Source organism: Myxine glutinosa, chromosome 9 (genome assembly GCF_964187855.1).
Source record: "Myxine glutinosa chromosome 9, kmMyxGlut1.1, whole genome shotgun sequence".
Lineage (NCBI taxonomy): Eukaryota > Metazoa > Chordata > Myxini > Myxiniformes > Myxinidae > Myxine > Myxine glutinosa.
Window position 1 is genome coordinate 71,433,429 of NC_136269.1, and position 25,567 is coordinate 71,458,995.

A 25,567-nucleotide genomic window follows, 5' to 3' on the forward strand; every position below is an offset into this window, starting at 1 on the left:
CAGTTTACATTTTGTATCCCACCGATAGGCCAGATTCGGATCCAGACCGAATCCAGACCTGAACCAAAATCAAATCAATTCATCCTTGTCACACACCCAATCTGTCCATCATGTTCCGTCCTAATCTGTCCATAACTTTTGAGATATCGTACAGTGCCTTAAGGAAATATTCACACCCCTTGAATTTTTTCACATTTTGTTGTGTTACAGCCTGTTGACAAAAGGTCAACATCGGCCGAATTTCTAAAATCACCAATTTTCATTTGATTGATTTGAAATTCTAAGAGGATTTACATATACTAGGGCATGCCCGTACGTGGGTGCCCGTTCCTTGCCAAAAAAAAAAAAAAACGCTACCCGTACGCTCTACCCCGCCCGTACGCCCGTACGCCCGTAAACAAAAAAAACAACGCTCTTCGCTTCCGCCCTTCGCTCTGACTGAATTGGGAGAAATAATGCGCATAAGAAATCGAGAAATTATTATTTTCTCCGGAAGAAATCGAATTACGAACCGTAATGGCGCATGCGCTCGGCTCGGCTCGCTCTCACATCGGCCACGCCTACGCAACAACGCGTTCTGTGATTGGCTGCCGGAAGTGCAGTCTTCACTGTCCGGAAGGTCGCATATCGCAGTTACGATGAATCGCAAATTAGTTTTAATTAGTTTTAAAACATAGTTGAACGCCAACATAGTTTGCCAACGTGAAATAAATGAATACGCTCTCAAATGTGCCGTCCGAGGCAGAGTCTGTTCGCCACGTTCGGCACACGTGATAGCTCGCTGCTCTCTGATTGGTTGAATCGCTTTTTGGACATAGCTCGGTAACTACTTCTCCGATTAATATGAAACCTTGAAAAGGCACATCCTCGGGTCCCCAGCAATATACCTGGCAAGTTTCAAGTATATCGGACCGGTAGTTGTCGAGAAACAGCGGTCACAGACAAACATACATACATACATACATACATACATACATACACACAGAGATTACTGGAATTATAGATAGATGGTCACTGAATTCAACCACCAACTATTTTTGAGGTCAACATAGGCCAAAAGGTCAACATAGGCCAAGTTTTTAAAATCCTCAATTTTCATCCGATTGACTTGAAAATTGAACAGCATTTGCACATTGAGTCACTAAATAGGGAAACTAACTATTTTTGAGGTCAAAAGGTCAAAGGTCAACTCAAGGTCAACCTTACAAAATCATCATTTTTCATCTGAAAAATCGTCACTTTTCTTCCTGTTGACCCGAGCTTTGATCAAGATTGTCAATTATAATCTTGATCAAATGGACAATTTGCTGTATCAATGGAATTTTTTTCCTTGGGGGTGGGGGGCGGATTTTGCAAGTATCGTGCTCCGCATGACTTCTTCTTGTTTATTTTTTTACAAATTTTACACATCAATTAAAAATGAAAAGCTGAAATGTCTTGAGTCACTAACTCAATCTTTGGGGATGTCATGCTACAAGTATTCAACCCCTTTGCGATGACACTCCAAATTGAGCTAGGGTGCATCCAATTTCCTTTGATCATCCTTGAGATGCCTCTACAAATGGATTTACTTCGGCAGTTACGACCGAAAAATAGGGCGTATCGTTCATTTTTTTAGGAAAGCACCAAATTTGGCACAGATGTAGTATGGACCTATACAATTGTTTTCCTGAGGGGCGCCCAAAAATTCAGAACCCCCGGTGGCCGCCATATTGAATTTCAACATGACCGCCCTCTGTGAGCTATTTCCCTCAATAACTTCTATACTATGAGCGATAACACCACAGTTCCAGTGTCTTACCCCATATTTTCATGGTCTCTGAATCCAATGGGATCAATTGCATAAAGATTGGCATCCATCATCTTTAATTTCAAGATGGCCGCCATGGTGTTTCCATTTTCCTTGAATCTCTCATAGTATTTTAGGTAAAATTTCAATTCCAAGTGATACACATTGTTTTATTGGTCTCTGATAACAATGAAATGGTATTAATTATGGTCCAAATTGGTGTCCAAGAAGTCCCTGTTTTCATCCAGCCCCAATCAGCTGGTGATGGAAGTTCTGGGTAGGGCACAAGTGCCTGACTCCATACGTGTCCAGCCTGAAAACATGCACGTTTTAGGTGTTGTTCGAAGGCGTCTGCTGTTGGGGGAATGTGATCAATTGTTCTTGCCTTCTTCGTGAACCAGTGTCGGCGCATGTCATTCACTGTCTTTATCTCGGTAGTCCGGTCATAGAGGATGGCAACATATCTTTCTATGCTCTGTAGTTCCATAGTAATAGTGTCCACAGATGGCCTATAAGCGAGAGCATGAAAGGTCTGCGTGATGCTGGGGTATGCCTCCCAAGCCTTCCAGGCTGTCTTTTTCCCAATTTGGGCAAAAAATGACACTGTGTCGCAGCCAGTGAAGGCATGAAATAATGGCAAAGACTCGGACTTCCTGCGGCCAAGGCCGGTGGCAATTTTATGGATGGCAAGGTAGCGGTAGCTTTTACCAGTGCCAATAGCAATCCAGAGTTCCTCCACACCGTGTGACTGGTAGGTAAAGTAGTGTGCTATTGCCAAGACCACCATATCAGAATCTACATTTCGAATGAATACCCGTTTTCTCCCCCTTTCCGTTTCTCCCCGTTACAATTGTTTTCCTGAGGGGAGTTCCAGTGTCTTACCCCATGTAACTTTGATTAATTAATACCATTTCATTGTTATCAGAGACCAATGAAACAATGTGTATCACTTGGAATTGAAATTTTACCTAAAATACTATGAGAGATTCAAGGAAAATGGAAACACCATGGTGGCAATCTTGAAATTAAAGATGATGGATGCCAATCTTTATGCAATTGATACCATTGGATTCAGAGACCATGAAAACATGGGGTAAGACACTGGAACTGTGGTGTTATCGCTCATAGTATAGAAGTTAATGAGGGAAATAGGTCACAGAGGGCGGTCATGTTGAAATTCAATATGGCGGCCACCAGGGGTTCTGAATTTTTGGGTGCCCCTCAGGAAAACAATTGTATAGGTCCATACTACATCTGTGCCAAATTTGGTGCTTTCCTGAAAAAATGAACGATGCTTCCTCTGAACTGCCTAACTAATTGGAGTCTACTTGGGGTCAATTCAATTTATTGGAAATTTTGAAAGAAACACGCCTTTCTACGAGTATATAAGGTCCCCCAGTTGACAGTGCATGTCAGAGCAAAAACTCAACCATGAAGTCCAAGGAACTGTCCGTAGAACTCCGAGATAGAATTGTGAGGAGGAATAGATCTGGGGAAGGGTATAAAACCATTTCTAGAGTGTTGAAGGTTCCCAAGAGCACAGTGAGCTCCATCATTAGAAAATGGAAAAAATATGGAACTACCACTCTTCCTATAGCTGGCCACCGACCAAACTGAGCAACTGGGCAAGAGGGACCTTGTCAGGATGGTCACCAATAACCCAATGACCACTCTTACAGAACTACATAGTTCCTTGGCTGAGATGGGAGAACCTGCCGGAAGCACAACAGTCTTTGCAGCACTTCACAAATCTAGGCTTTATGGGAGAGTGGCCAAACGGAAGCCACTCCTGAGAATAAGGCACATGACAGCACACGTGGGGTTTTCCAAAAGGCACGTGAAAGACTCAGAGCATGAGGCAAAGTATTATGTGGCTGATGAGAAGAAAATTTAACTCTTTGGCCTGAATGCAAAGCACTGCACCTGGTGGAAACCGAGCACAGATCATCACCCATCTAACACTATCCCGACCATGAAGCATGGTGGTGGCAGCATCATGTTTTGGGGATGCTGTTCAGCAGCAGGGACTGCTTGTAAGGATATAGGGAACAATTAATGTAGCCAAATACAGGCAAATCCTTGAGGAGAACCTGCATGAGAGTGCAAAAGACCTGAGACTGCAGCTACGATTTACATTCTAACAGGCCAATGACCCCAAGCATACAACCAAAGCAACACAGGAATGTGAACGTGAAAGTCCTTGAGTGGCCCAGCCAAAGCCCAGACTTGAATCCCATTGAGAATCTGTTGAAAGACACGAAGATTACTGTACAGACATACCCAAGTAGACTAAAAGCTGCAATCCCTGCCAAAAGCACCTCTACGAAGTATTGACTCAGGTGGCTGAATACTTATGCAAATTAGATACAGTATTTCTGTATTTCATTTTCAATTAGTTTGTAAAAATTTCTGAAAACATGTTTTCACTTTGTCATAATATGGGGGTGTTTTGTGTCGATCGTTGCCAAATTTCTTTGTTTCATCAATTTCAAATTCAAACTGCAACACAACAAATGTGAAAAAGTCAAGGAGTGTGAATACTTTCTGAAGGCTCTATATATTGTTTGTGGCCCTACATCTCAATTGTGAAGAATCACTTTTAAAATTCCAGTATCCAGATCTTCACCAAAATCTAATCAATTCTTCCTTGTCACACACCCAACATGTCCACCAAATTTCACCTAACCAACTCATCCACCTAGTTTTGTCATAACTTGTCCACAACGTTTTGAAATATCATGTTATGCATCATTTTTTACTCCATCTCTCAAAGGTAAAGAATTACCTTAAAAATGTAAATAAAACTCGTATCCAGATCCATATTCATATTATTCATATTGTTACGTTTGTGGGGGGTAGATGATGGAATCTCATAGTAAAGGGATGATTGTATAATTACAGCATGGACAGTGGACGCGTTGGAGAAATCTCGATGTATTTAATTATGGAAACTGGAGCTTAAGATTGCTTATGTGTCACACGGGGGGTGAGGCTGTATGAACTAGATAGGGATTAAGGTTAGTTCCCCCAGGATGTGACTGCCTCCTGTGGCTTTTCCCTATATTTTTACAACTACAACAAGGCCGGCCATAAAAACCTCCATTTAAACAACAACCACCGACAAAGGCCAAGCAAACAGGCTACCAAACTAAACCTCGCCTCCAAAAGATCGTAACCGGCAGGTCACACCCCAGAAGTTCAGGATTGGCTGGGGTGATGTCATGCAGAAGCTTCAAGAAAGAGGAGGAAGAGTGGTTTTTGGTCTTTTTATACGGACAAGAAAGCTAGGCCAATTTAATCCATACTGGGCATTTCCTGTGCTTGTTCTGTGTGGACTTTTAGCGCTTTGGAGGAGGAGGCTGTTGTGGCCGTTAAAGAAGAGCAATAAGGCAGCGGTTTGTGGGGCTCTTGGCGCTTCGGGTAGAGGGACATGAAAGAGGACGGCCCTCACAAATTACCTCACATTCATGGCGCCGTGGAGAGCGACTCCGCACCATCTTGTGCGCTTCACGTGCGGTGGCTTCAAGGTTCGACGACCGCCAAGCTCATGAAAGCCATTTGGGTCCAAAGCTGAGTGCCGGCCGGCTAAAGGAACATTTACTTTTATTTTATCTATCCTCTCGTCTGTATTTGAGTCTGCATGTAAAGGTACCTCGGTTAGAGTTTTAATTTTTGTCTCAATATATATTTCGACATTTTCATTTCTTGCTTTATTTTTAGAAAATCATTATCGTTGAATTTTCTTGGTCGTGTTTGCATGTTTTGTGGGTTCAAGAATAAACCCGTGTGCTTCATTCAGGTAAGCACTTCACATCCATTCATCCCGCATGAGCCAAAAATAACCGTCATATTCGGCTGTCGCCTCGGAATTAAGGACCGTTCTGGCTATTCGTCCAAGGCTGGTCTTTATCAGCTACGGACACAACAATATTATTCATATATTCATATCCAAAAACAAATGGATCTGTCCTCGTCAAACACCCAACCTGTCCACCAAGTTTCGTTCGTCTGAATCCGGCCACAACCTTTTGAGATATCCTGCTGTATGTATATCGGTTTTAGCCCCATCACTCAAGGGTGAAGAATCACTTAAAAATTGTCATAGCCAGATCCAGATCCTTCACCTTCAACAAAATTGAGTTAATTCTTCCTTGTCACATACTTAACCCTCTCCACCAAATTTCTTCCGAATCCATCTAAAAAAAATTTATGAGATATCCTATTCACAAACAGAGAGACAGACAATCAGACAGGGGTGAAAACATAACCTTCTCCCACCTTAAATGGTGGAGGTAATAATAATTTGCCAATCCTGTTTTAGCAAAGGAACATTTCACTGTAGGTCATAAATAGATACGTTACTCAATAAATCAATATTTAGCGATCAAAAGGTCCATACCACATTGTCGTCCAGCAGACTACCTATTTCTAGAAGTCTTAAATGTTAAAGCACTGCCCTAAATATAAACATTGTATATTCTTTTCGACAGCAATAATCTCATTGCAATAATGGACTGGCAGGATGGCCTTGAGGAACGCACACTCTTCTGGGTTTGAATCTTGGCCCATCGACCAATCATCTTGCTGTCTCACAAGCAGGGTGAATCATCGATGTGTGTGTCGTCCCTCAGATGGGCAATCAACTCGGTGTCCCGTCTGCCAGAATTAGTTGGTGGACGTTAAAGATCCCACTGTGACCTTTGCGAGGAGTAGGCGAGCTGTCGCAGGTACTCAAGCCAAATTCCTAATTCCATCTCTGACCTACATGGGGCACTGTGTGTCCCCTTAGTAATAAAAACTGGAGCGAGGTCGATGGCACGCCATCACAAATCCCCACGCTTTCCACCTAAAGCGAAGTTGAAAGATGGCAAAAATTTCCACCAGAAATGACCCAATAGCAAATTTTGAGTTAAGAAAATTTCCATTTTGACCCCTGTGACCCCAATCCAATCCCAAAAATATAACAAATTTCGTGTGCCATACCCTCTTCCCAATGTTGACTGCATGTCCAAAGTTTCATAAAAAATGTTTCAAAATGTGCCCATAATTGCATTTCTTTGATATTTGACCTTTTGACCCCACCACAAGGGACAGGGCCAAAAATGATACTGCTGTTGCAGCTTCTTGTCATGTTTTGATCATAACTACCAAGTTTGGTGAATGTCTGCACAACCATTTAGGAGTAAGCGTGACGGACGGACGAACAGACAGATGGAACTGATTACAATATCCCCCAGTTATTTTCCCAAAAGTGTGGGGATAATAACACTATGGTTACATCTTTACCATGCATTCATACCCAACTTGCTGTAAACATCATACATATTTCTGTGCCCCCCCCACGTGTCACACTCTGCATTGTCCTTAATGAATTGTTGCTTGCTGGGATGAAAAATGCTGCTTGAAAAAAAAGCCATCAGTGATGAGTCGTAATGATTAACAGATCTTCATTTTTACTTAGATAAGATGTCGTTAACAAGCCCCGCAATTTTCCATGGCCTTAACTTTTTAATACCCTTTTCCATTCAAATCAAATTACAGGGACAAAGCATCAGTTGGAATATTTCAAAATGTTACAACATGTACGAACATAGAATATCAGCAAGTTAAGTACAGTTCTCATGACCATACAGAGGGTTGTAAATATAATGAGGAAATTGATACTTTTAGTATCAAGCTATATATCATCAGGAGACACTTTGTGGAAATGAGAAATGATAGGAACTTTAGGGTGAAGATAAAAGGATTGGCACAGAGCTCTGTACTTCCTAAGGACTTCAACATAACTGTCATCTCCAACAAGGCATGTAATGAATGTCAAGGTCTCCTTTCCGTGCAAATAACTCCAGAGTAGGAATCAAATTACTCAGGATAACAAGGTACACTCGCAGAAAAGTAAACCGAAAGCTGGCTTAGCGATGCGAGTTCAAAGGCTTCCCAGTGCATGATTACCAAATGAGAGATTGAAAGTTGACAAAATGAGCAAGCAGTCACAAACGGTAGTAATAGTCGAGAAAATCTGCCAAAAACCTGGCTTGTTCAAGGCAACATACGGAGCATGCAAGATCAAAGTGAAACTCAAAAGCATGCCAGCGAGGTTAAAGGGTCACCCATGTAATTGCTCTCAGATTTTATAATGGTGGGGGACGGGGGTGTACGGCGGTACCAGAGGGCAATGGGTCTGTTTGTCAGTTTGTTTATAAGAGTGTCTGTCCGGCACATAACGGGATAATGTAGATCTCAAGCACCACCCTTGTGGTAGCCAGTATTAAATGTTGTTGTTTTTTTTCAACAGAGTACCTCTATAAAGTATGTGCAGTTAGAACGTGAGTACAACTAAAGTATGTATTATCATGATGCGAGCACGTCTGTCGAGTCATAAGTTTCTCCAAAATGCTTGAGCAAAAAAAGCTTATTGGGGTTATTATTTGATCCTATTTAAGGTTATACGTTCATGCTCAACTGTCACCCCGGTGTTTCACAGGCAGGGTCATTCATCAATGTGTGTGCCATGCCGTCCCTTGGATAGACATTCAACTGCATGTCCCATCTGCCGGCATTCGTTAGTGGACATTAAATATCCCACGGCGTCCTTCAGGAAGAGTAGGTGTGCTATTGCTAGCGCCATGGCAAAAAAAAATCCCTGCCTTACCTCAAGTTCCCCTGTCCCAAGAGAACGAAATGCAAAATGGTCGACTCCCAAGGGGGTCGCTATGCTTCTTCGCTGGGCATGCGGATTAGTAGTAGTAGTAGTTGTAGTAGTAGTAGTAGTAAGTGAGTATGTCTATAAAGTATGTACTATTAAAATGTGTCTACGTCTATAGAATACTTACTAGTGGAACGCAAGTACGTCTACAAAATCCATACCATTGGAAAGTGAATCCATACAATAAAACCGAATAAGTCTGTTTTCCCGCTGTATGAACATAAGCCTACGTCGTCAATGCATCGTGCACACACGACACAAAGACAAACACACTTTAAGCAATTTACACCCCCAAGTTTACACCACCCAAAACAAGTCCTGGCGAGGGTCTGCAATCTCTGATTGCTCTTTCTAGTTATTATTGAAATGCATCCAGAAGTAACTGAAACAACAGTACATCATGCACAGTGTATGCAGAAATGTTTCAGATTAATTGTTGATAATAATAAACTCAATAAGAACACAATAATAAGAACAAAAAATTCTCCTTAACGGCAAAGTCATTTTTTGTTGTAGAAAGTGAGGTTGAAGGAGCAAAGGATGAGTGAGCGAGAGAGTGTGAAAGAAACGGAGAGAGAGGGAGAGCAAGAGAAGGAATCCAAACAACTCCACAAAAACTAGAAACCTCAGGATTCAATCTTCAAACAATCACTCAGCTCAAGCCTTGGGGATGAAGGATTAAAGGCCTCTGTGCCCAAACACGATCAATAACCCCTGCAAATGGGTTGAGCTTTTGAGACTCAAACGGAGAAAGAAAAATGAGAAAAATATGGGGCAGAATGCAATGAACTAAGAGAGGGGAGGTGAGCAAGACGAGGAGGGTGGGGGAAGGTTGAGGGAATGAAATGTGCCAAAAATAAGAGGACTACGTACTCCTGTAGCAGTGCTTGCGTCGAGGGAAGGTAAGAACGGTACGATTTCTTGATTCGATGGTGAGGCTAAGCTTCATCAGCACAGAAACCTCGCCATCGACCTGGCCTGTGCATCGCATGCTTACCTTGAACACTGAAAGTACAAAAAAAATGACAGCTTGAATCATGGTGGTAAAACCACACGATATCTTATTCAACACTGCACTATGTCACTTCCCTTTTTGGCAGCCATTAATACATCTCTAAACGCAAATCTCTTGGGCTTGCTGTAAATCTGAAAAGACAATTGCAATGGGTTTGCTATAAGCTTCTCGACTTTGATCCAAGGGTAACAGATCTAGCTAGCTACGAACTCCGTGTGAAACTTACCTGACCCTTCACTCAAATATTCAGACCCCATCACTCCCTGCCTCACACCCATACCCTCACCCACCCATAGCAAGCTCTCCCTCAAAGTATCTGGAGACTCGCAGAGTGAATAATGCTCAACACCGGGGTGTAAACAGAGTACCTATCTCGATTCGACATGAAATAGTCTTGTTATTTTCAAAGATCAACAACTATGCCATGTTTGCAGCCGACATTTTGCCCCCAATAACATATCGTGAAATGCTAAAGCAAAAACACTTTGGCAACTTGCATTACCCCTCCACCATATTCTTTAATCAATCATAGCATCAATATAACCCAAAATATCCATCACCAAGTTTAATGTGACAGAACATTTGAAATTACAATCTAAACTGAAAATCCTTTGTCTTTCAAGAGGCAACATCAAGATCAGCAATAATTAAACAAAGATGACAACAAGAGAAAGTGTCATTAAGACGTCTTCAATATACAGGTAGTGGACAAAATAATGGAAACACCAATGTAAAGTTACTTAATAGGGCATTGGGCCACCACGTGCGGCCAGTACGGCCTGTATGCGCCATGGCATAGAGTCCACCAGAGTCTGGAATTTTGCAGGAAGGATGCAGCACCATTCTTCCACGAGAAAGTCAATCAACTCACACCTGTCTGATGGAGGTGGAAAACGCTGTCTCAGGCGTCATTCCAGAATATCCCATAAATGCTCGATTGGGTTCAGATTTGGTGACTGAGAAAGCCATGACATGTGGATACTTTATAGAGGTACATCAGTATCATGCTTATCAAACCATTGGGTGACCACATGTGCTCTGTGAATGTGGGCATTGGGGGTCTCCTCTTGCAGCCATGCTAGCCATAATTATAGGCAACCAGGCCTGTGCAGCATTTTTATACATGATCCTAAGCACGCTGAGATGTTATTTGCTTCATTAACACATGGGCCACACCTGTGTGGAAGCCGTTGCTTGGTTTCCCTCATTTACCTAGGTGTTTCCATTATTTGTCCATTACCTGTACTCTCAGCATGTATGCTTCAAGACAGACAGCCAAGTGCAAAACATGACTCTAAATGAATACACAATTTAATCGCCAAGGAAATGAAAGGAAAGCATTACACTGTAATAATATGGTTGGTGAAGCTATGGGTATAGAAACCTTCAATTATCTTGGACATAAAACAAACGGTGATGCAGGAAAGAACAAAAATAAACAGATATTTTTTAAACAACGTTAAAATAAAGAAAGAAGAAAAAAATGCAAAATGAAGTTTGCCAAGCAGCCATTCAGAAGGAAAAGCAAAATAATGTACGACAAATAGGCGTATATAAGAAGGTTGGGAGAGCACCTGATAATGCTCGAGGAACCTGACCACTCGAAGAAATGTTCACAGTTGGAGGCTTCATGGCTAAAGGTCTGTCCACATGGAAAGCCAGATGGTAATTCACCTGCGAGGAAGGGTGGATTTGATGGCCAAGAGGAGTGGGTTACGAAACAGAAATTGAAAATGAAAGAACATAGGAGCAGATTGGAGAACCGAAGGAGGAAAGGTTAAATGTATAAGATAGTCGGGTAGAGGAACTTTGCTGAAACCAGTGTGGAGAAAAGAAGATCGACAGCAAACAGCACAGGGGTAGAGAGAGACAGGGGCGAGGTTAAACAGGGAATAAAAGATGGTGAAAAGGTGTGCAGAGGCGAATGCCTAGCTGATATACCATTTCTCGTGCATTCCAAGTCAGCAGCAGGCTGTTCGTCTCTGTGGAGACGGACAGGTTGAACGAAATGGCACAGTGGTTTACGAATCCATCCCGGATGTAGTACAACTCCGCGTCAAACCCTGGGACACACAGCACTCACGTCAGGGCACCACAAGTCATCAGCAAGACAGGAAAGAGGTCATTTGGACAGACAAGTCCATCTCAAATTTCCTAGTTGTCAAATTAAAAAACTGAGGCAGCCCAATGCCTGAAACGACGCATCCCAAACAAAGACCCATTCGGCAATTACAATGTCCATCGCGAATGATTGGAAAAATAAAAATAAAAAAACACTATAGTGAACTCGGTAAAAAAGCAAATGGTGGAGCGTGGAGGTCTATGGTTGCTCCCAGAACATGCATTCCAAAAGAAGATTTCATCTCCATTCTGCACATTTTCATTGCCCCTGGGATGCACCAAGATGCCCTTGAAAACCCAGGCAGCAGAACCAGGAGGTTATATTGTTGCAACCTCACTCAAATAAAGAGCCCTCCAGTTCTTCCACAGCTATGATACACCTGGGTGCATAGCACCCCCAAGAGGCTCTTGTTGATAGTCAACATGACATTTTCCAAACACACAACAGCAGAAACAATAATACGTCTACCACGTAACCCAGATGCTAACAAGTAGCTGCCGATATTACTTCAAAGGCGAAGGGAAATGTGCAGGAATACTGCGCCCAAGCTTTCTTCACAAGATATAAAAAAAAGAAAAAGCAATCCACCTGGCTTCCAGCTGTGCAGGGAGGGCACAAATAGCACAAACGACTACTTGCTGACAACATGGACGAAATAAGTGCGAGCAGCAACCAACAGCCCAACCATCATTATTGTTGCGGAAGGTGGTGCTTTGTTCCACGAGCCAGGTTTTGGGCCAGCTGAAATCACTCACCATGACAATTCCTGCATCTCTACACCCAGTCAAGCGTCTCCATATTCCATGCACTCGGCCTATTTTTGCAATAATCATAATGCACCAAAATGCTTCTAGATAATCCCTGTCTGTCACGAGCTCTTTTCAAAAGGAAAACAAGCCTCCGCTGTTGAGGAATGTAATATCCACAAATACATTGCTCAAAAATTAAGGGAAAACGAATATTTTTCTTTATTATATAAATGACCAGGATTATAAATAATTAAAATGACATATGTAGTTAAATTACAGGCCCAGACCAGGAATCGAACCCAGGTCCTCTAGTGAACCGTACCAGTGCTCTGCCATCTGAGCTATCTGAGCGACCCTGATCAAGCATGTAATTTTCCCCACATATAGAATTGCCACTCTCTTAAATATCTCAGATGGCAGAGCACTGGTAGGGTTCACCAGAGGACCTGGATTTGATTCCTGGTCTGGGCGTGTAATTTTCCCACATATGTCAATCTAATTATTTATAATCCTATTCATTTATATAATTGTTACCATGCCCCAGGGGTGTGTGGGGTGGAGGCGACAGAAGGCAAGGGGGGTGGAGACCACAGAAGGCAAGGGGGGTGGAGGCCACAGAAGGCAAGTGGGGTGGAGGCCACAGAAGGTAAAGGGGGTGGAGACCACAGAAAGCGAGGGGTGGAGGCCACAGAAAGGGAGGGGGGATGGAGGCAACAGAAAGTGATGGGGGTGGGGACGACAGAAGGCAAGGAGGGAGTGGAGGGGACAGAAGGTGAGGGGGAGAGCGGAGGTAACAGAAGGCGAGGAGGGTAGCGGAAGTGACAGAAGGTGAGGGGGTAGCAGAGGTGACAGAAGGCGAGGGGGGAGTGGAGGGGACAGTAGGCGAGGGGGGGTGGAAGCAGCAGAAGGTGAGCGGATGGAGGTGACAGAAGACGAGGAGGGAGGAGGCGGCAGAAGGCAAGGGGGTAGTGGAGGTGACAGAAGGCGAGGTGAAGGGGATGGAGGTAACAGAAGATGAGGTGGTGGAGTAGAGGCCACAGGAGGAGGCGCAATAAAGAACAGGAAGGAGGATGTGCGAGAGATAACTGGATGGAGTAGCGGTGGGAGAGAACTGGAGAGAGGAGAGGGAGAGAGAGAGAGAGAGAGAGAGAGGGAGAGAGAAACAGGAAGGAGGTGGGGCAAGAGAGAATGGGAATGAGGGGACCCGAGAGAAAATGGGAAGACAACAATTGAAGGAGGCGAGATGAAAAAGGGGGCACACTGAAGGAAAATGGGGGTGCTGAAGTGAAACTGGGCTGTGGCAAAGGAAAATGGGGCCATAATGAAGCAAAAAAAGGGTTGTGGTGATGGAAAAAGGGGTGCAATGAGGAAATTGGGGGTGTGATGAGGAAAAGGGGACCAATGAAGAAAAATGGCCCGAATTGAAGAAAATTGGTGGTGTGCTTAACGGGAAATGAGGATTGGGGGATGGGGGAGGGGGAGGAAATGGAGACGTCAAGAAAAACGGGGGGCGAGTTGAAGAGAAATAGGGGGGACATGGTGAAGAAAATTTGGGGTGCAGTCACGGGAAATGGGGGCAGTGCCAAAGAAAAATGGAGTGTGTCAAAGAAAAAGGGGGTGCCGAAGAAAAATATGAATGACATGCAGAAAGAGGGGGTGGCACCCAAGAAAAATGGGGCCAAGATGAAGAAAAAGTGGGTCACATCAAAGAAAAACAAGGATGCGATGAAGAAACATTGGGCCGATATGAAGAACTAGAACAACACTCTTCGACGTCACGACGTCGACGGATATGCCTCCGCCCACATTATTACATTATTATAATACTTGCAGCAAGTTTGATTTAAATCCCTTCAGATGTTCACAAGTCATCACATTTTTACCTGACATGGCCTCTGACCTTTGGCCTTTGACCTCGGGACCCCCAACATCCAATCAGCTAAACTTTACATAATTATACATATATCAGTACCAATTTTGAGTTAGATCCCTTTAGCCGTTCTCAAGTTATAGACATATTACAGACTTTAACCTTTACCCTTTGACCTATTGACACCAATATCTAATCAGTTAATCTGTACATCATCATACAAACCTGTACTAACTTTGAATTTAAATCCCTTCAGCTGTTCACAAGTTATCATATTTTCACCTGACATGACCTCTGACCTTTGGCCTTTGACCTCAGGACACCAAAATCCAATCAATTAATCTTTACAACATTATACATACCTGTTTACCTGTACATAGTTTAAATTAGATCACTTCAGCCGTTCTCAAGTTATAGACATATGACAGACTTTAGATGTTGTGGTCAAACAAAGGTCAATCAGTTCATCTTTCCATCATTATACATACCTGTACGAAGTTTGAATTAGATCACTTTAGCCGTTCTCAAGCTATAGACATATTACAGAATTTGACATTTGACCTTCGACCTCTTGACGCCAATATATAATCAGTTCATCTTTACATCATTCTACATAAGTGTACCAAATTTGGTCAGAATCCCATCACTGGTTCACAAGTCATCATGGTAACAGGATTTTTACCTAGCATAACCTCTGACCTTTGACCTCATGACACCAAAATCTAATTAGTTCATATTTACCTCATTGCACACACCTGCACCAAGTTTGACTAAGATCCCTTCAGCCGTTCTAAAGTTATCGCGGTAACGAAAATCTATCATGGACGGACGGACAAACTGAAAGCATAATGCCTCTGGTGACTTCGTCGGCGGAGGCATAAAAATGGGGGGGGGGGGGGGGGGGGGCAGACAAAATATGAAAAGTAAATTTAAAAAAAACAGGGCAAGATGAGAGAAAAATAAAAGGGAGGCAAATTTTCCCCAAGCATACTACTCCCTCAGCCACAAACATCCCTCCCAGGTGAAAACTACATTGTATTAGCGAAGATCTACGAGTGCCACTCCAAACAAGCGCCACACCACCTTGATCGACAAGGCAATTCATTTATCTTGGGAAATATAATCCTCCGTGAGCAGACACAAGGAAACCCTTTAGTTCAGAACTTGCACCCACTTAATCAGTAATGACACGAGAGTTTCTGTAAACCATCCACCTTCATCCACCATACCACAGAATGTATTTCACAACAATAACCACTTTAAGTTGAGAAGAGCATCTTCAAAAACGGACAGTATGCTACGAACAAAAGTTTATTGATAGGAAAAGATAATCTGTCTGAGGAAGCAGTGGATAAATCACACGTCTCGCCAAATACTCAATTTTCTTTCCTTCGTCAATTTTCCAATTCCCCTACAGACGAGGTTATTTCTCCTCCTCCGAAATGTCATCGGAAGAAAAAAAAAAATGGAATAACATTTCTACGAGTTCATACTTCCTTTGAAGCAAATCCGGGCATTCAGTACTCAACAAAAAGGCTAACCTTGAGAATGTCGGAAAAGTAAAATTGCATTTCGCTTCCCGTGCATCGTTCCTCCAGTCGTCATTGCAAGTGCCCTCAGATAACCTAACGGCAGATTCCTGCATCATAGACACCCCAGATGCATGCTTTCTCAAACATTGCCAACACATTCGCACTTCCAAATCATGTCACAATTCCTTCACTGTGGTGGGTAATCGTTGCACTAACCATCGAGCGAGGTACAGGGTGGTAGAGCACACCATCCTGAAAAATATACATCATTCTGGCTTTAATGCTCATGCACACTCAGGTTAGCTATAATATATTTTGCAATCATTAGTGGTGCATTACCCTGTTGTGCCAAGTGGAATGGCCAATTTAACGGGCAGGTGGCCACATGGCCACGGAGTCAGTAGGTATGTAACTATGTCATTAATTTTACTGGAAAGCAGGTTTGGCCAAATTATACAAAAAATAATAATAATAAGAGGCTTGCATGCATATATTTTCTAAAGATGCCTCCAAAAAACATGTGGAAATTTGCCTGGTGCATCATGACAGGACACTTATTCATAGTGTGTACATACTGTCCTTTGAAGGAGGAGAAGGGGCAGTTATGTCAGCCGTGTCATCTGCGACCATTCCCATGTGGAAATCAAAGATTTCCAGTGCCTTTCAAAGGAAGTAAGTCAGCGTCCATCTTAATGGCCAATGGAACTGGGCAATCCAGCCATTAAGTTTCATTTACACACCCATTCCAAAAGGCCAAAGTGCAGGTAGTCGAGCCGCAACATTTATCTTCTCAGATACCCACAGCATTTGGAGGACAGAAAAAAATGACTGACATCTCTCGGCTCAGACCTCATACTCCCCCCCCCCCCCCTCTCCTCCTATCTCGCTGCCCCCCCCCCCCTCCCCACCTCCCAAGTATGTGTAGGCTGTCATTGAGTCATACAGTTCCATCAAGTCATTTCTGACTTCTAGCAACAGTCATGATCAGATTTCTCCAAACATCCCTACCCTGCACTGCTTCCGCAAGCTCTGGAAGAGACAGCTTGGTTGTAACAGTTACCGCATCCATGCAGCACATATTAGGTGTCTAAAGTATAATGGTTTGTGTTTCAGCATCAGCACTTCTAATGTACAATGTACATGGTATTCAAAATTCGTCAATCACCGATTTATTTGTTCTTCTTCAAGTCCATGGAATTTTTAGCATTAGTCTACAAACACCGCATTTGAAAACTGTCAATCTTCTTCCTTTCTTTCTTCTTCAGTGTCCATAACTCACATCCACATATTGCAACTGGAAATACCAGACCATTCCCCAGCCTCCTCTTGGTTTGTATCGTCACAGCTTTGTCTTTCGAGATCTTTGTCAATCCTGACATTGCTGTTCTCCCCAAAGCGAACCGTCTATGAATTTCTCCTTCACATTCTCCACTCACTTCCATCTTAGAACCCAGGAAGATGAAACTCTCCACTATTTTCACATGATCGTCTCCAAATCTGAACGCATCCATCTTCTAGGTTGACAAGATTTTAGTATTTGTAGGTATAAATAAAGACCAGCTTTTTCACTTTCCTTCTTCATTATCTGCAGCGGTTTCATCAAGTCCTCTTTACTTCCTCCCAAAGGAGTGGTATCGTCAGCATACCTTAGATTGTTGATACATCTTCCTCTAATCCCGACTCCATCCTCCATGTCATCTAAGTTTGATTTCATCATGATGTACTCACTCTGCAGATTGAACAAGTAAGGGGAGAGAATGTACCGGTCTAACTCCTTTTCCAATCTCAAACTATTCTGTCTTTCCATACTCTGTTCTTACTGTATATTCTTGATTCGTGTACAGGATTCTTATCAGATATATGAGGTGCTCCAACATCACCATTTTTTTTAAACATAATCCACATCAATTAATGATCAACACAATCGAAAGCTTTGCTATCTATGCTATAAAAGAGCAGTGTGTCTGTCTGTGTGTGTGTATGACTATTTTTCTCAGAGATGGCTGACGGATATTCATCAAACTTTCAGAGGTTCATCAGTGAGTGTCGGGGAGTGTTTTAGACAAAATAACCGACTCTTACTGGGCCCCAAATCCTCGACTTAAATGTTCCTGTAATCTCTGTGATCTTTTTAATAAGATGTCCCGTTTATCCCGCTCAGTTGTCACTTTGTATCTCTGTGCATGCCTCTGAAATATTTATCTTTGCCTTTCCTAGCTTGTCGTTGGAAGTCTACATTTAGCCGCTTGATGTTGTCCTCTCTTAATGTGCCTTTTGCTTTCATCTCTCTTCTTCTGCATGCAATATTTATTGCCTCTTCTGACAGACAGTCATTTAACCATCTTCTTTCAGCTTGCTTTTGGCCTCTTCTTTTACAATGTCTTAAACCTGTTCCACAATTCGTCTGGCATTCTGTCATCTCAACCAAGTCAAGCTCTGCAAAATGTTTTTTTAGCCTTTATTTCAGTGATATTGTTTAGATGTTTTATCGGTCATATCTGGTCGGAGGTTTTAACCCCCCCCCCCCTCCCCCCCTTTCTCAGTTTACCTTGTCGAGCCTGGTGTTGGCTTAATGGTTAAGGTTGCTGGGAGTAGAGTTGGGGAAGAGGAGTGTCGCTACACCTCTTAACTGCACATGCAGTGTAGCACTGTAGCAGTCATAGTAGTCATAGTAGCTATCATAGTAGTAGTCATAGTAGCAGTCGTAGTAGTAGTAGTAGCTTCCAATTACGATCTTATTCTCCACACATATATCCAGCATTCACTCCCCTGGCTCATTTCAGATGCCAAGTTCATATTTATCTACAATCCTCCTTAAAAATCATCTGAAACCAGAAATCAGATCAAAACGTCATGGGCTACTCGCTACCGGTGTTTTGCTGCAGCATGACAATGCTCGGCCACAAACTGCCCACGCTACAGCTGCAAACATCGAGGACCTGCATTTTAAGTGTCTTCCTCATCCACCCTACTCGCCAGACCTCGCCCCTTCGGATTACCACATCTTTGGGCCACTTTGGAGGCGCTTGGTGGAACCACTTTTTTTTTTTCTTTTTTTTTTTGTATACTGAATCGAGGCTCGTGAAAGAGCTAAAAGCTCGTGAAAGAGCTTTCCGATGCGACGAAGAGGTCCAAGAGGCGGTGCACAAATGGCTACACAAGCAGCCAAAATATTTTTTCCTAGAGGAATCCAGGCCTTAGTAAAGCGATGAAAAAAATGCATTGAACGCAATGGAGATTATGTTGAAAAATAACAGTTGTTACACACGTACATGGAATAAACAAGTTGTGAAAAATATTTTAAGGTTACTTATATACACAATATGTATACACAATATGCCCCTCGTATATATACACAATATGTATTTTGAGAAGTGACTTCACATGCGCTGGTAGGATGGCCTAGATGTATGCACACTCATCTCTAAGCTGTTTAGCCGAGGTTTGAATCCCGACCCAGCTATAAACCATCATCCCGGTGTTTCACAAGCAGGGTGATTCATCAATATGCCTAACGTCCCTCAGATGGATGTTAAATGTGTGTCCCGTCTTTCCGGCATTGCTTGGTGGATGTCAGAGACCCCACAGTGCCCTTTGCAAAGAGTTGGGGGAGTTATCTCGGGCACCATGGCCAAATTTGAAATTCCTGCCCCAACTACTGCTGGGAAGGTTATAGCAAACCACCGAGTATAACCCTTGCTCAGGGAGCTGCTTCAGCAGCACCGACACACTGTGAAGAGTATGCTACATCACAGAAAGAGAGTTTCTTTCCTCCACATGCAAGCGAAACGTGGATTTAAGCAATTGATTCATGTCCGTCCATCTGTTTGTCTGTCTCATCATTTTATGATCGAGGAAGACCTCATTTAAATGAAATGTTATATTTTGAAGCCGAATCGGACCATGACTAGGAAGACAAGTCTGTCATTTTATTGTACGGTCTTGGCTCAGAATTCGTCCCGATCTCACATGCGCAGAGAGGTGGTCTGTGGTCAAGGCATCCGAATAATCGTGGGTCGGCAAACTATTTTCCACACTATTCACATAACATGGGCCGTCAACACATTAATCTGGCTCAAATACTCCCACATCATCATCACCATCTTCTCCATCAACTAGTCTTTATCTTTGCCATCATCAACATCACCACCTTCGGTGGCGGAGGTCTGCCAAACTCATCAACACATCATGCTGGCCTAGAGGTACGCACACTCTCCTCCAAGGTGCGTAAGCCTGGGTTTAAATTCCGACCCAGCTATAAACTGTCATCCCAGTGCTTCACAGGCAGGGTGATTCAATGTTGTGCCATCCGTCGGGTGGACATTAAACTGGACATCCCATCTGCTGGCAGTAGGTGGTGGACGTTAAAGATCCCATGGTGTCTTTCACACAGAGTAGGCAAGCTATCGCCTGCACCATGGCCAGATTTCAAATTCCTGCCCCAACCTACAGGGGCCATTGCATCAGTGACACAGCCACGCTCCGAGCCATGATGCAAAACAGCAGCCACAAGCTTCACAATAAATTAATGATGATCAACACATCCAATCAGGCTCAGATAACTAATAGCACTGGAATTAAAGCGAAATCAAAGAAGTAGATTCTTGATATATGCTTTTCACTCACGTATGAAGTAAATTTCAATGCCTTCTTCAAGTAAGATTCAAAAAAAAATTAGGGTTCTGCAAGATCTAGTGGCATTTGGGCTAGTAGCTCAATTAACTATGTACTGTATGCATCAAACGCAGTTCGAGCTTTCACTTTTATGCAGAGAGCATCTTCCAAATTCCGATCAACATTCTCACAAAGCCTGACGACCAAGTAACGCCATCAGGAATGGTCTGCTGTAGGCCGCAGATATCGTTTGATTGTTCACATTCATGCAAACTTGACAAGAGAGATGGAAGACAGACTGATCAATTCATTTCACCGACATAAGAATAAATGAATGCCCAAAAATAATCACATCCTCACTAGACGTGACATCAAAGCACTTCTTGTGTGCTGCATCACGCAGGCCGAGGAATTTTGTCAGCTTCATCTCAAAGCTCCAAAAGAGTTTGAGGAAACGTCATCTGCATTGGAATGTCAAGCACCCAGGTTTCCTGAGGGCCATTATCCAATTCCATTTTCCACTATGACAATGGGCTCAGCCTAGGATTTGTCATCATCGTGGCAATGTCGCAGCTACAGTGGTCAAATTTTTACATGTGTAGCACACACATCATGGTGCTGCCACAATAAAACTCCTTCGTATTCTGTCCAGAAAGCTTTAAACCACTCCGCTTAAGGCCTTTCCGAGGTCCAGTTGTCCACAACTGCTTCAATTATCATCGTTAAGCACGATGCAACCGCCATTCTTCAATAAATCAATATCAAATAAAGTCCATCGCTTTGATTAAACAAATTTCCACGATGGAGATTAAATAACCAAAATAAATAAATGATAAGAAGGCAAAGGCGGTAGCAAAGAGTACAAAGATAAATACGTTTCATAAGTAAGCAGTGGAAGTCAGCCAATTGTGCGAATGCAAAAATGTAATTCACATCGGAAAGGTTTGCCGCTTGAAACCTAAATCAAAGAGCTCTCGGCATCATTTCCAAAGCAAATCGATGGCATGACGATTTATAATTGCTTGGGAAGCCCTTGGAAGTGATGAAATTGTACTGATCTGCAGAAGCAAAATCAACATCTCAAGGAATTACAATCGACTTAACTTCTCGATGAACACATGGGTCTATTTGTTCCGAAGAATTAGCTTGGACTTTCTCAACACCTCTGCGCTTTGTTCATACTGGATTTAATGTGTCCTTTCACCTGCATTGAGGCATCCTTACACATGCTGGAGTATATTCTGCAAGAGTAGACCCTTGATCCACTATCTTGGATAAATTTAAAACAAGTCAGGAGACGACGATGGTTCACGAGCGAGCGGTATTCAATGACAAAGGTCAAAACCGACATTGAAAATATATAAATAGGAATGTATTATCTGTTATGAGACTAGTTAGCTACACAATACCGAAAATTTGGTTCGATTCCGACAACTTTGAAAATTTGACCTTTGTGACTTTGAAATGTCAAAACGAAGGTTACTGACCTTGAAATGAGATAGAAAATAATGTATAATCAGTTATGAGGTTAGTTAGCTACACAATACCAAAAATTCGGTTTGATTCCGACAACTTTGAACCTTTGACCTTTGTGACCTTCAAAGGTCAAAGGTCGAGGATTCTGAAATTTGTTGGAAAACTCGTATTTCATGATGTATGTGATAATATAAGATCATGTACGACATTTCACCCTATCAGGAAGCGAACAATGTAATAAAACCATCAAAAATCGACTTTTCTAAATTTAGTGACCTTGTGACCTTGACGCGAAAATGAAAAATCGAGCTCCGTGGGGCTAGACACATGACATTGGCCTAACCAAATACCGAACCCCCCTGTCAGATTCCACCAAACCCCTCGGAGAAGATGTAGCTTGAACTCGATTACCCCCTAAAAAGACATCTTTTTCGGGCGTGGCTCCGCCCACAATGGGCGCAATACGCCCACTCTAGGCAGGACACAACTAGATCATGATATCAACCTCCCACCCAAGTTTCATCAAGATCGGATGACATCATCGGGTAGTTATGCTGCAGACAGAGAGACACACACACAGACAGACGCACACACATGACGAATATAGTGGTCACTTGATAACTCGTGAACCAATTGTTTGGTTATGGTTGCTCCCCTGGGCCCACAGGCCCACACCGGAACCCTTTCAGGAACGTGACCACTTTGAGATCCCTCAAGCTACACCTTGTGAGTCGCAAATTGTGTCTTTGAAAGTCAACACCTCATCCACAGTAATAATGCAATTCTTGAAGGTTGAAACGCAGATGGTCATGGAAAAAGAGCCACTGGCAAAATCTGTACTTTGGGTTCATTTTACAAAAATAAAAAGCTCCAACATATTTCGTACCTTTGACAATAGATCAGGGGTAATGAGAACTCTGGATATTCCTGGAAAAAGAAAAAGTACTTATCTGTCCAAACATTGTGAACAGAATCCCTGATGGTTCTTAATTAACATCAAGTTGCAAAAATACACATTTAGAAAATGTGCAAACATGTTAAAACATTCTATTCTAACCTTTAGTGTTCTCAGAGAGCAGACTAATTTTTGGTATCTCTTAATCAGTGGAATGTTTGATGAGGCAAAATAAATAATGCAGATGCCCAAGACATTTCACTTTCCGAAGACGGTTTTCACAATTTATTTACGCTCTTTTTATTTTTGGGAGAAGACGTAGGGAAGGAGGTGGGGAGCGCGGACAATTGAGGAACCGCGAAATTTACCAATCAAGTAAAATCTTAATTTGCTTGCATTTCAGCTGCTTCCTGCATTGAATCTCTGGTTAGATGTCAGGGGACCAGTCCAATAGTGGTATTGGAAGAAAGGCTGGATATACAAAGTAATTATCCTCCTGAGTTATTCTGACGCAAAAGGAGCAACGAGTTGCAATGCCTAACAACAATACAGCAATAAGGAACCACTGTTGTTTAAACGTTAATCTAAGTCACACTGATAACATCCTGACTGTTTCTCCGTATTTGACAGGAGACACATGAGGAGGAGGTACAGAGGTAGCACACTAACATTTATTTGAGCTGTCTTGCCTGGATTGGATTGCCGACGACAAACTCGGGATTGCACTTCGCAGGCAGCGAATTGCATCAAAAAGTGCCGGTCGTTCAGATGGACGTTAAGCTGGATAGCCATGTGCTAAAATTATTTGCTGGTTGTTAAAAATCCTGTGGTGTCTTTCACGAAGAGTAGGTGAATTATCACCAGCACCCTGAACAAATTCAAAATCCCTACCCTAAACAGCTCCAGTTGATCAGGCCTGTCCAGACCTGGGCCAATCCATCTACTGCAGCCAAACCCACAACATGGGATTAATCAGGGTCATTGAAATAGTAGTGGTTTTGGTGAATAGTAGTAGTAGTAGTAGTAGTAACTGAACATCATGCTTAATTCTCTTTTTTTTGCCACAATCTGACCAAACATGTATAGCACAAGACATGCACACTTGCATACAGATGCACAAATCATAGTTTTGATTATTATTATTGTCATCGAATTGAGAAATACAGTGCTGCATTATCCACCAGGATGCAAAATGAACCTTTTACATCATCCCATCCTCATTTATCTTCACAATTCCAAGCTTTTCATCCCGACCAAGCCCTTTGCCCCACTTTATCACCAGGGAATCCACAGCTCTCAAAATAATTAGATTTTGCCAGTAATGCACTTCTGATTTTCTGAAGCACGTTTGCCACGCTGTGTTGCCTTTTCCTTGGGTCTTTCTCCCCTCCCCATCTCTGCTTCACTCAACCACAATCGCACCATTTTCATCGACACTGCCGCCTCCACAGTATAAAAATGGTACTTTGCGACCGTTTTGACCACATGCAGATTTTTTTAAATGCAGTGTTATGCACGATATATCAAGAGTATCCTGAAATCTCATCCTTGATGGGCTAATTCAATATACGGTATATCCTTAAATTAATTAATGATCAAGTTAATTTACATGATTGATAATTAATTCAACTTTGATTTAAAAATTTCAAAGATAAAATGATGAATAATACTCAAGAGACTAGAGGGAAGAGAGGGGTGGGGTTGGCAGTGTTCTGATCCGAACCCCATAGCCAACTAGACAGGGCACTCGGTGGAGCGCATACCCCAACCAGATTGAACAGTTTCCGTTTTGTATTTTTTTAGTTTTTGTTTTTTTTGTGTTGAAGATCGAGGCTCATGTAAGAGCTAACATTAATCACATAAAACAAACTGACACATAAAACATATGATAAAGGGAGCGGAAGACAAGACGGTGAGAGAGACGGGAGCACACAAGTACAACAGTGGAGAACAGGGACATCGGGGGAGATCTGTGGGGTGGGGGGGGGGGGGACTTAGGGGAGGGCATGGGAAGGGGGGGGGGTGGGAGAGGAAAAAAAACACATGGACACTGCTAGGACTTCCAGGAAAGAAATCGGTATTTCAAAAAAGGGGATCTGGGGTGAATTAACAGGGGTAGAAAAGATCATGCTTTTGGATGGGAGAAGATAAGAGATGGTGGTGAACAGCTGTTTTAAAGACCTGGAGGGAGGAGTAGGATTGAAGCGAGTGAGGGAGTTTGTTGGGGGAGCAAGGCCGGAGAAGAGTCGGTAGAAGACAGAAAGACCACCAAGCTGCCTGCGGTGAGTGAGTGAAAGGCCCTCGGAGTTAGCTTCATCGCCGGAGATTCCAATGATTCTGAAAGCTTTGGTTTCAACAGCGTGAAGCCGAGCTAGGTGCGAGGCAGGAGCACAAGCCCAGAGGGGAGAACAGTATTCCATTGAGCTGCGGATGAAAGCCTTGTATGTGGTGAGGAGCTCAGGTGTGCCAAGGAAGGACTCCGCACGACGGAGGATGCCCAGTCGGCGACTGGCTTTGGAGGCCAGCTTGCAAATGTGGTTTTCCCGGGAGAGATCATCGCAGATAGTGAAACCCAAAAGCTTGAGTGACAAAACTTATTGGAGAGGATTGTTCAGAAAGTAGATAGGAGGGTTGTCCAGTCGGTCTTTTCGGAGAGACATAGTGAGAGTGTGAGATTTGTCAGGATTGAAAGACATGTTCCACTTGTTTGCCCAGTCTGTGATTTTGCCCAGGTCTGCAGAGCGGGAGGAAGCTGCAGACTGCCGATCTGAGGGATGAGGTATGGAGCGGCAGAGAGTG

General features: G+C 42.9%; 1 protein-coding gene across 1 annotated transcript in view; it reads right to left on the minus strand.

Moving 5' to 3' along the window:
- Positions 1–25,567, minus strand: part of RYK (receptor like tyrosine kinase) — a 259,256-nt gene that overhangs the window by 199,796 nt on the left and 33,893 nt on the right. Inside the window, exons 2-4 of the mRNA XM_068129006.2 lie at positions 11,452–11,573; positions 11,085–11,184; positions 9,369–9,500 (exon numbers count right to left, since the gene is read on the minus strand). Of these exons, the coding sequence (XP_067985107.1) occupies positions 9,369–9,500; positions 11,085–11,184; positions 11,452–11,573 (354 nt within the window). The remainder of the gene's footprint in view (positions 1–9,368; positions 9,501–11,084; positions 11,185–11,451; positions 11,574–25,567) is intronic.